This window comes from Callionymus lyra, chromosome 11 (assembly GCF_982586985.1).
Source record: "Callionymus lyra chromosome 11, fCalLyr1.hap1.1, whole genome shotgun sequence".
Taxonomy (NCBI): domain Eukaryota; kingdom Metazoa; phylum Chordata; class Actinopteri; order Syngnathiformes; family Callionymidae; genus Callionymus; species Callionymus lyra.
The window spans coordinates 10,477,087-10,491,959 of NC_141828.1; the positions used below are offsets into that span (position 1 = coordinate 10,477,087).

The following is a 14,873-nucleotide window of genomic DNA, read 5'->3' on the forward strand; positions in this document are numbered from 1 at the left end:
TGATCGAATCACCCGGTACCTTTCATCTCCCGACCCCCCCCCCCCTTTAATCCATATGTGAGCGCCTCCAGAACGACGTGCACAACACACAAACACGCGCGTCGAGTCAAGTTGAATTACCTTTATCGTTCACCTTTTGCAGGACTCTGAAAGTACAGACACTTCTGTTGGCCTCGCCTGGCGTTTAGATTTTGACAAGCGAGCTGCTGGTGCCGAGACAGTCAGCAGTTGCCTCAACAGCTGATTGACTGCGGCGCATGGATGATGGCGCGGAGGCTGCCGGGAGTTGTAGTCGTTCTCTCCGCTGTAGTCGAAAAGCTGCTGCAGTGAGATAAGACAGGGGGGGGGGGGGGGGGTCTGCTTCTCGAGAGGTGAACGCCGGGCTCGAGGCTCTTATCGCAATGGTGAAAAAAGGCAAAGTCAAACATCCGGTGATGTCAACGTCGCAACATTGTTTTGGGTGATGCACCGTTTTCAGGGTCACACCTGCCAAGACGATAATGCGTTTAAAAAACAAATATTGAGCAATTTTTTAAAACAAATTCAGGTTGTGTAAGATCTTTTCCATCTCAAACATGAAGCCATATTAATTATTTATATTTTATTGTGCCACAGTCAAGTTGCACTTCCTTTAATAATGAATACATTTATTTAAACATAACATTTAATGTTTCCTATCATGAACATGCTCTCAATTTTATAAAGGAATTTATTGTATTATACGTTTCTGATTTGTTTGTAGATGTACAATATAGACTATAGTCTTCAACAAATACTATCAAAATAATTCAACAAAAAAAATCATATTGGCGTTTTAATGATTTGCCATTTTATTGCCTATTATTAAATTCAATTTATATATAGTTTTTAAATATCATAATTCTGTTGATTTATATTTCCCTTCCCCTTATTATACTTAGCAACTAACAACTAACTTCCTAACCAAAAACACACCCTGGGTTGGTAAGTCATGTTATTGGATTGGTAACTCTTTTATATATATATTTAACTGAGCTATACATACATTTATCCTATTATATATATAGGATGTTAGTGGGATTTTTGGGGATAAATAATTTCTCTAAATATTAAATATACATTTGAACAAATGTTATAGATAATTATATTTAAGGGTTTCCAACCAGAACAATTATTTATGTCCTTGGTAAAAATGAACAAACACAGCAAGGTCATAAAACTGTAAATATTCAACATGTCCAAAACACATCAAAGAGCACCCCATTTACCTCTACATCAGTGGCCAAGCATTTTCTAAGGGGCCACATTTTATAGCAATGAGGTTGTTAGGGACCATCAAGCAAAAAGAGTGTTAAAATCAAGCTAAATATGCTAAAACTATTAATATATTGTATTTTTTAAATCTGATATAAAAGCACAGTTTCAATATTTATATACTGTATATATTTACTTTAATCTCCTTTAAGGGACATACAGACTCACACAAATTACAAAAATGGATGAAGTGAACTATACTGTTAATAGTTAGTTTCCACATGATCTTCGACCGCATCAGGGCCTCATAGATACAGTGAGCTTGTCTGTTCTTTATTCTTCTGGTAAGTAAACTATTTTAAACGTCCTTCCATCCATATTTATATATATATATATATATATATATATATATATATATATATATATAATTATTATTATAATTAATCTAATCGAATTATTATTATGGTCCACTAAGAAAGTAGACCTAGACAATTATTCCACACAGAAATATATATATTTTTGTCTTCAATTAAATGATTTTCTCACATCTTTCTTTCACTAAACTCCTAGAGAACGTCATTTCCCAAGAGGCCAGAGGTTGTTGGTGACGTCACCAAGGCACAGCTGAGCTACAGCCGTTACGTCAGGAGTTTGACAGTCAATGGAGTCAAGCGGTCACGCCGATGTTGAAGGAAGAAAAGCGAATTCTATACGAAAATAAGTAGTTGTTTTTTTTAGATAATCCGAGGCGCAGGTTTGTCCGCCCAGGAGTCATGGACGAGCGGGACTAGCTCAGCGGTCGTGACGCTACGTGTCAACAAGGAGGCCTGTGCGGTTGTAGCGGTAACGTTAGCTTCCGCCGCTCCCCTTTTCTTGCTCTCATATGTGGCGCTGGAGAACCACGTTCTTGAAAATACTTTAGTTATAAAACGAGTTCCCTCCATTCAGGACATGACGGAAGAGACGGCGGTGGCCATGCAACAGAATCTGGACAGGTGAGTTCAAAGTGTCAAGCTAGCTCGCTAGTAGCATTTACGTAGGTGGTGCTAAAAAAATCACGATTTTGGATGATAAAGTAAAAAGTTAGCTCGATTTTCGTGGTTGAAATAGATAAATGAACAATAAATATATTATATTAAAATGATTTAAGTCCCACCGCATTAAAAACAAACTATATTGAATACATTTTAACGAACATTTATTTTGAGTCAGTTTGTAGCATTTAGCTAAGCTAGTATTTACCTTTCCTGGTAACATTTTTTAAATTATAGCTTTAAAGACATATACATCTATATTATAGTTATTATATAGTCTATATTAAATTAGATGTATATTCACATCAGATCAGAAAAAAGGATGAAGGGAGATAATGTACAACAACCATAAATATCACAATCTAAAGAAAGATAATAAAATCAACATTTCATCCGTTATCAACAAACGACTACTGGAAATTAACGCGAATATTATATAGTATAACACATGAATTATTGTTTTACTATTATCAATTTAATACTTTCAATATATTATTAAATTCGAAAATGAAAGTATTAATATTTGGAGTACTTTTTTTTTTTAATTTAGATATATGAATGTAATGTTATCTGAGGATATCTCGGTCTTGATAATACAACAATATAACTGTAGATTTAAAAATGAAAGTAAAATTAATATTTCCCTTAATAAAACTTGTATATGTTCTTGTTTACTTTGCAGATATTTATGTATCTGGATTTATCGAAGATCTGAATACCCATGTTTTTCCACATTTATAGCTATTATTATTCTGTTATTATAACACCGATTTTTAATATGTCCATTGATCTCTTATATCTATTCCATTAACATAATGTGACGTATATATACATTCATGTTAGGTGGAACCGATCCTCCTAACACATCAACTACTAATCTAAGTTCTAATTTAAACAGACTTTTGCCTCTGGAGGCTGAAGTTTCATTTTGTTAAGGGGTTGTCAAACAGAAACTTAAGATCTAAACTGAAAGCTTGGTAGTAAAGCCATGGAATATTTACAAAAGGCACCGACACTACTTCAAGGGAAGACGGTAGAAGAAGAAGTAAGGGAGTCTTGTCATAACAACTTCTAGGTTAATCATCCTTGATGGTTCTTGTTGAAGTTGTTTCATAAATCAAACAGACATATGACAACTTAATCTTCGAACCAACGTGGCAGCTAAACAGTTGTTTGTCACGATCAAATGAAGCTTAATTGTACGTCACCGCTGTTCTCGGTGTGTGATGTAAATATAAATGATGAGCCTGAAGTCTGGCATATTCAATATTTCCCTGTCTTGACACAAACTTATACACATTGTTTAAATCTTTCTAGTTGCTTCAATCAGGACAATGAGGGTAAAACGCCATCCTATACATACTACAAATATTTCCTTAGAGAGTCAAGTTAAAAGCCAATAAAGTTCTTTATGTGCTGTGTTAAAGGGCTTGTGTATTGTTTACTTTACGTGTATGTTAAACACAGACATCCCATAACGGCATGTGATGATGTCAAATGTTGAATGACACATCATTCTGTTGCACAATTCAAACACTGGCTGCTCACACGCTTAGGCTTATTTCTGTTTGAATTTGAATATGTCAATATTTTGAGCAGGACTCTGCACTGTAAACAACATTATGGGGTGACTCTCACCGGGAAAACGTATCACTCGGTGGGAAGTTGTATAGTCAAACAGTCGGCCCTTGCTCAGAGAATGAGTTTGTATTCTAGTAAACTGCATGTTGGAAGTCTTCCCCCATATCCAACACTGATCACAGACATAAAAAAATTAACTGTAAGTTTAAACAGATTTCACACTAATAATATAATTGACTGAATGATATGTCACTAAAATGTATATACAAACAATATTAAGGATCATCATTTATTTAAGTGGACTTCAAAAACAGCTGGTGCCTATTATTTACTTTTAAACAAATTATTCACAGCATAAAGTTGTTTGGACAGCGTTTTATTGACAATACTTTAAACATTACATAAAGACATGTCTCTTGTTCGACACTGCAGAAAACTGACCAGAAACTGTTTCCTTCAACTGAGAAAAATCTCTAAACTTAGGAAAATGTTGTCGGAACATGATCTGGAGCTTGTAATCCATGCGTTTGTTTCTTCTCGTCTGGACTATTGTAACAGTTTGTTTTCATGTCTTAACAAGAAGGAGCTGTCTCGTCTGCAGTTGATTCAAAACTCTGCAGCGAGAATTCTGACCCGCTCAAGTAGGAGAACTCACATTTCTCCGATCCTTAAAACTCTTCACTGGCTTCCAGTTTCTTTCAGGATCAACTTTAAAATTCTGGTTCTTACTTTCAGATCTATTCATGGTCAGGCTCCTCCTTACATCACTGATCTGATCCAGCCTTACACCCCAGCTCGGGCTCTGAGGTCTGTGGATCAGAATCTACTTATGGTTCCACGCACACGGCTCAGGACCAGAGGAGAGAAATCTTTTCAGGCTGTTGCTCCTAAGCTTTGGAACGATCCTCTTCTCTCTTTGCGCTTGATGGAGTCTACTGACTCCTTTAAGAAACACCTTAAGACGTTTCTATTTGTTCAGGCTTTTCCTTGAATTTCTCGAACTCCTGTGTTGTTCTCAGTATTATCTTGATCTTTAAAGTATGTACTTTTTTTTTGAGTATTGTTTTGATTGTCTAAGCACTTTGTGACCCTGGTCTCGAAAAGCGCTATATAAATAAATATTACTTACTTACTTACTTACATTAAGGATACGTTGAGTTGGTGAGGGACTGTAAAGTATTGATAAGGCGACTAGGATATCACCCTGCAGCTAACACCCCCTTTAAAGTAGTAAAACTGCCACAAAACGACCTGTGTCATGCACAGCGGTGTTATGACAGATACACAGTGAACGCTTTAAAAGGGTGGTTCTTGTGGTCCATGTAGCAGGAAAATGAAAAAAGTCTCTATGTACAAAAAGGTCTGCGCCTTTTACCGTGATCATGGTTAGAGCAGTGGAGTGTTACTAGGCACCAGTCGCTGTATGACCCAACTGTGTCAATATTGTACTTTGGACATGTAGCATGACTTGCTTTGTGTGACACGGTGGAATAATGGAAAGAAAGGAGTGTGCTAGCTTAGTGCTACAGTAGCTGTGTGACCCCGGCTGTGTTCAAGGAGCTGATAACCAGACGCTGCGAGTCACCATGTCAATAGTAGCATCAAGGTTCATATCTGAGTTTACCACGTATTACCAAGTTTCACAAGAACTGGTTGCTTGGCTCTTGATTTGACCTTCTTGGAATCTTCAACTTCACGTTTAGTTTCTCTGTACAGCATTCAACCGATTCTTTGTAAGGTGTCTCGCTCAACCTTAAATTTGAACCATAAATTACAGCTCCTACACTTCAGGCTGAATAATGCAGCGCTCGGCCTGACCAAACAACCACATGGGGTTTATAAAACGTGTCGACTGGAGCCATTTCAACACCTCTGGCATTTATTAACCTCTTTTTAGCGTCTCTGTGGGCAGAGTTCCGGTTTTCCTCACATGACCAGAGCTGGGTGAAAAGATCCTTTTACACGTAAGAGTTGAGCCTCTTGCTGCGAAAGCCTGAGTTGGTTTAAGACCTATATTTAGACATAACATCAGTCACACTCTTCATTTTTTTTTTATAACTTCATATGAAGTTGAATATTCAACTCTTTGGGTCCATGAACATGTCTCTTATTTCTAGCCTTTACTCTGGATTAATAAATGATGATCTATACCATGGTAAAATACCACAATGGTGTCACCAGTCCTGTTATGAACAACAGCCATTATGACGCTTCAATTTGGTTATTTTTCAAGTTATCATTATCAGTTATCCTAGACATTAAAAAAAAAACAGACGATCATAAAGACAAAGTTAACACTTTATTGTTTATTATCAGGACTCCAAGCAGATTTGAAAAGTGCCCCACTCATTGTTAGACCCCCCAAAATATTGAAATAACATTCAGGGAAAGTTAATTCATATGTGTATAAACATATGTTTGTCAAATAACTTCTTGTTTATTTATCTTTTATTTCTTTGCTGGTTATACATCGACATCGAATAAAACCAAAGAAAATCTCAAATAATGATCCTCTAACCAAGTGTTTCAAACCAGCAAAAAAAAATGTAGCTTTAAAGAAGAGTAATTTATAATTGACATTTGTTACGTTATGAGAGAGAAAGTGTACATCCTATAAACATAATAATATTGGTAATATTATAAAACTGAGCAGGGTTTTATTCAATAACCTACGGTAAGGTTTGCATGTTAAACTTTGGAGTTTGTGCCTCATCTCGCCCGAGGGACTAAGGTTTCGCGTCAAGGCTAACGTTTCTGCTTGGTCCTGTCATGATGTGGAGCTGGGTTACAGGAATCGGAGATGTTCTAGTGAAGGAAACCGTTTTGTTCTCTGCTGTCCTGCTTACCCATTGTTCCATGTAGTCTAGTGCTGCCTCAGTAATAATGCAAGTGCTCCAGAAGTTTAGATCCTCAATATATAGCCCTCAAGAGTATCAAATGTGAAAATGGAGAATATTATTGTCTGTCTGTTAATTTTATGTTGTCACCTGTGAGCTCCAACACCTCTCCCCACGATGTGTTTTATTTATCATCCAGAAGGAAGAGAAAGATGTAGCATGTTTGGGGCCCCAACTCTCTCTGGTGGCCCGAGAAACTGAGAGCGAAAAGGTCGAATGAATTTCACATTTATAATTCAACTAAAACCACAGGGGAGGCTTGGAATATACACAGTGAACTGTATATAGAAGGGCCTGGAGTCAGGTTCTCTACCTTTTTTAAAAGAATATTTTTGAATGTCACACAAACCATTAAACACCGAAAGACATCCGGCTCGTCCTGTGTCTTTTATTTGGCATTGTTCATGTGCGGGCTCGCCCATTCCAGACATATCTTGCATTCAGAGCAAGATGTTTAACCGAAAGTTCCAATGCAAACACGTAGTTAAAGAGTTTCTTTGAAATGCTAATGCCTTACTTTTATTTTCATATTCAAACACCCCACAGTATCCTGCCTTTGTAGTAATGGGACCAGTTTGGTAATGAACCAACTGAAAAGGATTTTGGTGCTTCATTACAGTTTTGTTTTTTTCAGTCTCCCTCTTGAAAAGTCTTGATATAAAATACAGACATTTACACACTTTATCAAAGCTCCTCATTCAGACGATCAAGCCCCGTCAAAATGTAACTGCCAAAAATTTTTTCAAATAAGTATATCCGCAGAATTTCTAACAAAGTACAGATTTTTTGTCATTAACACTGTGTATTTCCTTTTGAAATTTACATTAATTTTTATTGCGATACTGTGGGAACAACGATATATTGTCGACGAGCTGGTCTTCCTCCACGGCTCGCGACTGTCTTGCTTGTTTTAAAGCCAAAATAGGTCCAAACCAAAGCTTTAAAACCTGCTGGAGCCTGGCGTATCCTTGGTTTTCCAGTCATTGCTGCCATTTCGCCGGTTGTGTTGTACTTTTGCCACGTAGGAAATGATGAACTAGTGGCCGGAGTTTTAATCGCAACACACAAATGAACAAATGCTGTACATGTTTGAGTGTTAATTGTATATTGAAGAATTGTCTTTTATACACACACTATTGAAATATAAACCATGAATTTATTATGAATATAAATTTCAAAGGAAATGTTTAAATATCGATACAATATCAGGAAAAAAACGATTGTGATATATTGATATTTTGTTACACCCCTAGTTATCATGTTATACCTTAACGATGCCAATGTTCCTGGAAACGTCTTTAAGCCATGTTGACTCGTCGCTGTCTTCTCAGGAGCTGCTGGGTCTGCTTCGCCACAGACGAGGACGACCGGACGGCAGAGTGGGTGCGACCATGTCGCTGTCGCGGCTCAACGAAGTGGGTCCACCAGTCCTGCCTGCAGCGCTGGGTGGACGAGAAGCAGAGGGGCAACAGCACGGCGCGGGTGGCCTGCCCTCAGTGCAACGCAGAATACCTCATTGTCTTTCCTAAACTGGGTATGTCGTCCCAACGTCGCGCACCTTCGTCATTGCTGACGAAAGTCGAGACTTCAGAAGCACAAAAGTCCCCTTGAGGGATATTTTCCTTTTTTTTAATTGAATTTCCTGCACTTTGTTGGAGCTTGTTTGGTGAGTCAGCGTTTCCTGGCTGCTTGAAAGATGTCCTGGTGTTTCTCAAGAAGCAGCAGGTGTATTATGGCCATCAAGATCTGACGATGTCTCTTCTTGTGTAGTGACATCGCTGCAAGTTTTTGTTTATTGAAACTTAAAAGAAAAAAAAAAACCCTTTTATGTCAGAAGGAAAGTCGACCAGAAAATCAACATAGCTGGGATATCAACACAACTTTACAAGTCGTCTTTCTCTGGTGTTACCTCAGTGACACTAATGTGTGGTTTAAGATAAATCCTTTATATTATTCTATTCCGTATCTGCCTAATTTTTGTTCCACCTCCAATAACGTCGGCGTTGTTACATGTTTTCTTTCAGCGAGAAATAAGCCAGTGCATGTGTCTTTTTGAAAGCTCTTCAGAAGCTGCTGAGGTCACCGTCTCTGGTCTAAGTTCTCCGACACAATTGCTTGTTTATTATGTTCAGAGCAGGCATCGGGTCTGCCGCGAATCGGGTAAATATTCCTGCTCGCTCTGATGAGGAGCAGAAGGTTCTTCGATCGTGGCTACTCCGGGGAGCGGCGACCTCGATTAACCCCCCAACCCGACACTGACGGGGATGTGAGCCGGTCCTGAACACCAGAGAAAGTTCTTCCGGGAGCTTGTATCCAGCCCCTTTGTTAGTTTTTTCAAAACATTACACGTACTGTCAGTTCTATTTTACCTTTGAGCATAAAGACCTTGAGAGAGAGGAGCAGGCTGTTCAGCTGCAGGAGGCCAAGCTCGCCTGGTAAACAGGTTCATGTATATTAATAGGGACCAATGCTGCGCTGTCACTCAATGTGATGCTATAAGCAGATGCTGCTTCCTCAATCACATGACAATCTAGGAGATTATTGATCGAGTGACGAGTCAGTATAGGGGATGAAGTAAGTTCACATGAACAAGATTCATCATCGTACTTGCATTAAGCTCCACGATTGATTTTAATTCCCAGACTGAGAAGACGGACAAGTTGTGCATGCCTGACTGGTTGCTAGGCAACATTCCAAAAGGAAGTCTGGAAACTCTAAATACAATATCTGTCAGTAAATATTTAAGAGGAAATTGTTCCGCATTGTAAAGATTCCATTTATTAATTTTTTTTACAATTTGAGTCAAAGTTTAAAATTCCTTTCTTTAGACGTTTAACATCATTGCTCATTCTAAATGTATTTTATTTTTCGCAGAAGACTCTTAGGAGAAACGCATAAGAAATAAATATGCTAGGAAAAAACCCCTGAGATAGTCGGTCAATAAATCCTCACTACGGACATCTTGACCAGGTGTTGCTGAATTTATTTATGGTCATTCAATAGTCGAGGTGTTTTGGTGCTGAAGGATTACTGGAAATAGGACGCGGGCTGCACATAATATTTTTCATGGACTCCATATTGATATTTTCCAAACGCTGCCAGCAGATGTTATTTCACAGTGCAAGGAAAACACTGGCCGTGTTGCGTCACCGGCCTCTGCGAGCCGCGTCAGCTGCTGACGACTGCTTCGAGTGTTTGTTTTCTCTGGTCAAGCGAAGCCGTCCGAGGAACAACAATAAGTCGTGTGACGGTTGGAAGTGGAGTTTGCTTCCTTAACTTCCTCAGGCTGTGGGTGTTGAAGATTGATTTGTTATTAACCGAAGAGAGTTAATTATGTTGAAGAAAACATGTTATTAAATCCCAAGAAAGAGTCGAGCAAAAGCCGGATATGAGGTGAAAAACAGTGAATTTACAGGTATTAAGTGGGAGAAGTAGACGGGTTTAATTTTGAAAATAAAGTTTTTGTCATTAACAACCATTGATAAAAGTACATTGGTGAGAAAATATCAATACATGTTGTATTGCAATATTTTTTCAGGATAGTGTATTCATTTTATTTTTACAAAAAACATGTTTCATATATTATTATTTATTTTTTTATATTTATTTTTCTATCTTAGTTACTATATGTTTTTTATTGTGTGTATGAAAAGTCTGTGTAAAATAAGATTATTTTATTCGATTTCTATTATTTACAATTATGCAAATATATAGTATTTTTCTTTTTGTTTTCTTATTTAAATTCTGACCACTAGATGGCAGCAATCACTACATCCTCTGCAGGTAAATAAACAATGACATTACTGAGGACTAGAGGATACAGTTGATTGCAGCAGCTGATCTTTGGACAAATTCTACAACACCAGAGTCAAGTACTCGACAATACTACAAATATATCCTTATTCCTACCAGGAATATATTGCAAAATATTGTATCATTGCCTCTGTGTAAAAAGAGTGTTGCGATTAAAGCACCAACCAACATTTTTAGTCTCTGAAACCGAAACTAAGCCAAGGTCCTCTGCTTCAAACCATAAACCGTAACGGCACTTCTCATTTTTGTTCCAGTACTTGAAGTTCACGCAGTTATCTTTTTTTTTTTTTTTTTAAACAATAGATAAAAAAACGTTTTTTGTGTCTGCTTCCCATTGTAAAACGCCACTGTTTTTTTGGTTTTGTTTAACAGACAACTTCTGTAAAACCTCAAGCAAATATATATATATATATATATATATATATATATACTAGAAACATGCATTAACTAAACGTGTGCGTTGTCTGAGGAGGACAAAGCACGCATGCTTATATATATATATATATATATATATATATATATCATTATTGTGCATATAGATCCTCCTTGTCAAAGGCGTTGAGGTCAGTTTGGCAGGAACAACCGACCCTCCAGTAGAATCCCAGCAGCGCTCCAACACACGTGTTGAGAGAGAGTAGCATCTAGCCGAGACGAGTGCCACGACATTGTCATCCCTCACCCTCACACTTGAGTGGAATCACCTCTGTCACGACACGGGGCAGCAGCTTTTATTCCTTCTAGCAAAGCTCAGAAAATGATGATTTGAACTAAAGGGAGTTGTTTATTGTCCAGAGACGCCTCCGAGATGAAGCATTTTCTAACGGCAATGTTGTTTTTCAAAAGAGACATGAACGGTTTCCTAAAATAATTTGACTGGTAGCACTGAGAGCGATGAGATATTAACGTGAAGTAGCAGATTTTATTTTATATTCTTTTTTGTTGCACTTCACCCATCAGTTAATATAAGAAAGCTAAGGTAATGCAGCGGTCCCTGGACAAGATCCGTCTCTCTCTGAAGGACTTTCTTGCTCTTGATTGGTTGTCCGTCGATTCAAAGCATCAGCGGGATTTGGTGGTTGGTTTTTTTCTCGAAATGACCTTTGACTCATAAGCGGCAGCGGCGGGAGCGTCCTGGCCCAAATTCCCTTTCCCTTCCAAAACCCAAAAATCCAGTCCCGTCCTGATTACTTAAGGACACGGTGTCCTCGCTTCCTCTTGATGCGCCGACGCTGCGAGTGGACGAGCCAGCTGGAACCGACCCGGCATGCGAAGCCCTTAGCCGAGGAATTCGAGCTGCACTTTTACCCCCCCACTCTCTCTTCTGTTCTCCATCCATCCATTGTAATTATCTTAATTATGGAATCCGCTGCCAGTGGGTGAACTAAGTGGTCACTATTCCATCGTGCCACGGAACCATCGAGAGGTTGACCCGCTTCCCTGAAGATCTGTGAGATGGAAGCTCAGGAAGAACTTCCTGTTCGCCCCTGAGCTCCGTAAAGAGATGGAGACGTTCTGGCCGGTGAAGCAGCTCAAATCTGAGCTTTGAAGCAGCAGAAGTGGGTGTTTTTCGCCTCACACTGGCCGCTCTGTGTTCGGCCCGTGGCAACACGCCGTCGGCTTTATATAGTCGCAGCTGCGTCCAGACTGTAAAGAAAAAAAGCTTCAACCCCCGAAATAACCAGCGAATAATTGAAGCAAATTGGTTTCTCTTTTTATAGAGCTCTGGAGGAGCTTCTTGTGTGAAGGCACAAGGAGGAGACTCAGGAGGGGCTTCATACCACACACTCGTCTGCTTTACACCCAAAGAGACCTGGTAGAACCAGACTTTGGCTCTGGTATTTTCAAAAGGATTGGGTTGTGGATTTCTCCGGCAGTGCGAGTCACAACTGCAGTAGAGGTGTGATATTTTGCCATGGACAACTCAAGATGCGGACGGCTCCGTTTGTCAAAGCAATGCCATTTGTGAAACATGTATGTGGAAATCAAGCGTCGTATTGGCGTGATGGGTTGTAGTGTGTGGGTCAGAACCAAAGATGATACAGCAGAGGGTGCCATCTAGTGGCCTTCGAAGTTATGGACACCGTGTCACAAAACTTTCCCCGGGTGAACACGACCATCCATCAGTTTGGTGTTTCGTGGTCCAAAATTCCTGCAGCTTGTGAAGCTAACACCAGTGATGTTTAAATGACTTGGCAGTTTTTGGAAGGGAACTGGGTCTTGGTGGCCTGAGTGAGAGTTTACCGGTACCAGAGCCATTTGTGCTGGCATTTAAAGTGACACTTAAAGTGGTTGAAGGCTTTGAACTCTTAAACGTCCTTCGGACTCAATTCTGCTCTTCACGTCCTCCAGGTCCCGTGGTCTACGTGCTGGACCTCTCGGACCGACTCATCTCAAAAGCCGGACCCTTCGCTGCCGCCGGCATCATGGTGGGTTCCATTTACTGGACCGCGGTCACCTACGGAGCGGTCACGGTCATGCAGGTGAGAGAGGGTTGAGAAGGTCAACCAACGCCCCCGTCCCCTCCCCCGCTGTTCTATAGTGTGACTGTGTCCTCCACAGGTGGTGGGTCACAAGGAGGGTCTGGACGTGATGGAGCGGGCCGACCCGCTCTTCCTGCTCATCGGCCTGCCGACCATCCCCGTCATGCTGATCCTGGGGAAGATGATCCGCTGGGAGGACTACGTCCTGCGGCTCTGGAGGAAGTACTCCAACAAACTGCAGATCCTCAGCACCATCTTCCCGGGTCAGAACCAGTTTGTGACGCACCCGGGTCTGATCTCCGTTGCACTCCGGAAGATGAACTTCGTCTTCTCTGCAGGGATCGGCTGTCCGGTACCTCGGATCCCGGCCGAGGCCAGTCCTCTGGCGGACCACGTGTCGGCCACTCGGATCCTGTGCGGCGCCCTTGTCTTCCCGACCATCGCCACCATCGTGGGGAAGCTCATGTTCAGCAGCGTCAACTCCAACCTGCAGCGCACCATCCTGGTGGGTGTTCACACACGCACGCACACACACGCACACACACACAAAACTTCTACATGGTTGAAGTTTCCAAACTTGTTGACGTCCTTTATACGAACTTCATTATTTACTGTACGATCTTAACGTTACGTTGTACAAACTGTATTGTATGAACTTAGCATTACGTCGTAAAAACTTTATTTATTGTATGAACTTAGTTACTCTGTACGAACTTTATTGAATGAACTTAACGATGCATTGTAAGTAAGTACGAACTTTATTTATTGTATTAGCTTAACGTTATATCGTACAAAGTTTATTTATTGTATGAGCTTAGCGTTAAATTGTACGAACTTTATTGAATGAACTTAACGATGCATTGTAAGTAAGTACGAACTTTATTTATTGTATGAGGTTAACGTTACTCCGTACAAACTTTATTTGTTGTATGAACTTAGTTACTCTGTACGAACTTTATTGAATGAACTTAACGATGCATTGTAAGTAAGTACGAACTTTATTTATTGTATGAGGTTAACGTTACTCCGTACAAACTTTATTTGTTGTATGAACTTAATGTTACTTTGTACGAACTTTATTTATTGTAGGAGCTTAACGTTACTTCGTACGAACTTTATTGTATGAACTTAACGTTATATTGTATATAACACTTTATAAACCTCTAGATTTATTGTACAAACTGAATGATTTATCGCACAAACACGGTCTGGTTTCTTAATTCATTGTGCGAACTGATCTCTAACCATGAGTTTTCGCGTCTCCAGGGAGGAATCGCGTTCGTGGCCATCAAAGGAGCCTTCAAAGTTTACTTCAAGCAGCAGCAGTATCTGAGACAAGCCCATCGCAAGATCCTCAATTTCCCCGAGCAGGAGGAAGCCTGAGGACCAGAAGGCGGAGGAGGACACCAGACTTTTTAAACCTCCTTGTCCCCGGCACACTTGGACGCTAACACTCGCATGTTGATGTGGAGAGTTTTATAACGTTTGTTTTGGAGCGAGACATTCGGTGTGGAATGTATCCCGATGATCAATAAAAATGTTCTGAGCCATGAAGGAAGAAGCTCGTACGGTTTTCGTGTCTGGACCACGAGTTTGAGTTGACAGCCGAGCTTCAACTCCAGGATAAAAGCAGGAGCTTGATGTTCATTTTCTGCAACATTTTGTTCACACACATTTCAAGTGTCAAACCACATGTGGATTCGTGAGTTTGAGTTTACGATCCACAGGTGTTTATGATCCAGAAATAGGCTCATTATTCAAATGGTAAATGAAGAACTGAAGAAAGTTGGATCCTTAAATGTAACCAGGTTGACCATAGACTTCGTTTTAAATGA

At 39.8% G+C, this 14,873-nt stretch overlaps 2 protein-coding genes across 2 annotated transcripts in view; one reads left to right on the plus strand and one right to left on the minus strand.

Annotated features, from left to right (window-relative positions):
• cpeb3 (cytoplasmic polyadenylation element binding protein 3) overlaps positions 1–253 on the minus strand; it is a 32,231-nt gene extending 31,978 nt beyond the window's left edge. The window contains exon 1 of the mRNA XM_087802321.1: positions 121–253. The gene's annotated coding sequence lies outside the window, so the exon portion shown is untranslated. The remainder of the gene's footprint in view (positions 1–120) is intronic.
• A 1,609-nt stretch (positions 254–1,862) lies between these two features.
• marchf5 (membrane-associated ring finger (C3HC4) 5) lies at positions 1,863–14,611 on the plus strand. Its single transcript, XM_087801997.1, has 7 exons — positions 1,863–2,076; positions 2,182–2,228; positions 8,077–8,279; positions 12,908–13,038; positions 13,118–13,301; positions 13,377–13,543; positions 14,305–14,611. The coding sequence occupies exons 2-7, from the start codon at positions 2,185–2,187 to the stop codon at positions 14,419–14,421; spliced, it is 846 nt and encodes a 281-aa protein (XP_087658123.1). The 5' UTR covers positions 1,863–2,076; positions 2,182–2,184; the 3' UTR covers positions 14,422–14,611.
• The last annotated feature ends 262 nt before the right edge of the window (positions 14,612–14,873 follow it).

Coding starts and splice junctions, on each gene's coding strand:
- marchf5 (XM_087801997.1), top strand. CDS start 2,185: ATGACGGAAGAGACGGCGGTGGCCATGCAACAGAATCTGGACAG. Junction 13,039..13,117: donor GAGCGGTCACGGTCATGCAG/GTGAGAGAGGGT, acceptor TGTCCTCCACAG/GTGGTGGGTCACAAGGAGGG. Junction 13,544..14,304: donor ACCTGCAGCGCACCATCCTG/GTGGGTGTTCAC, acceptor TCGCGTCTCCAG/GGAGGAATCGCGTTCGTGGC.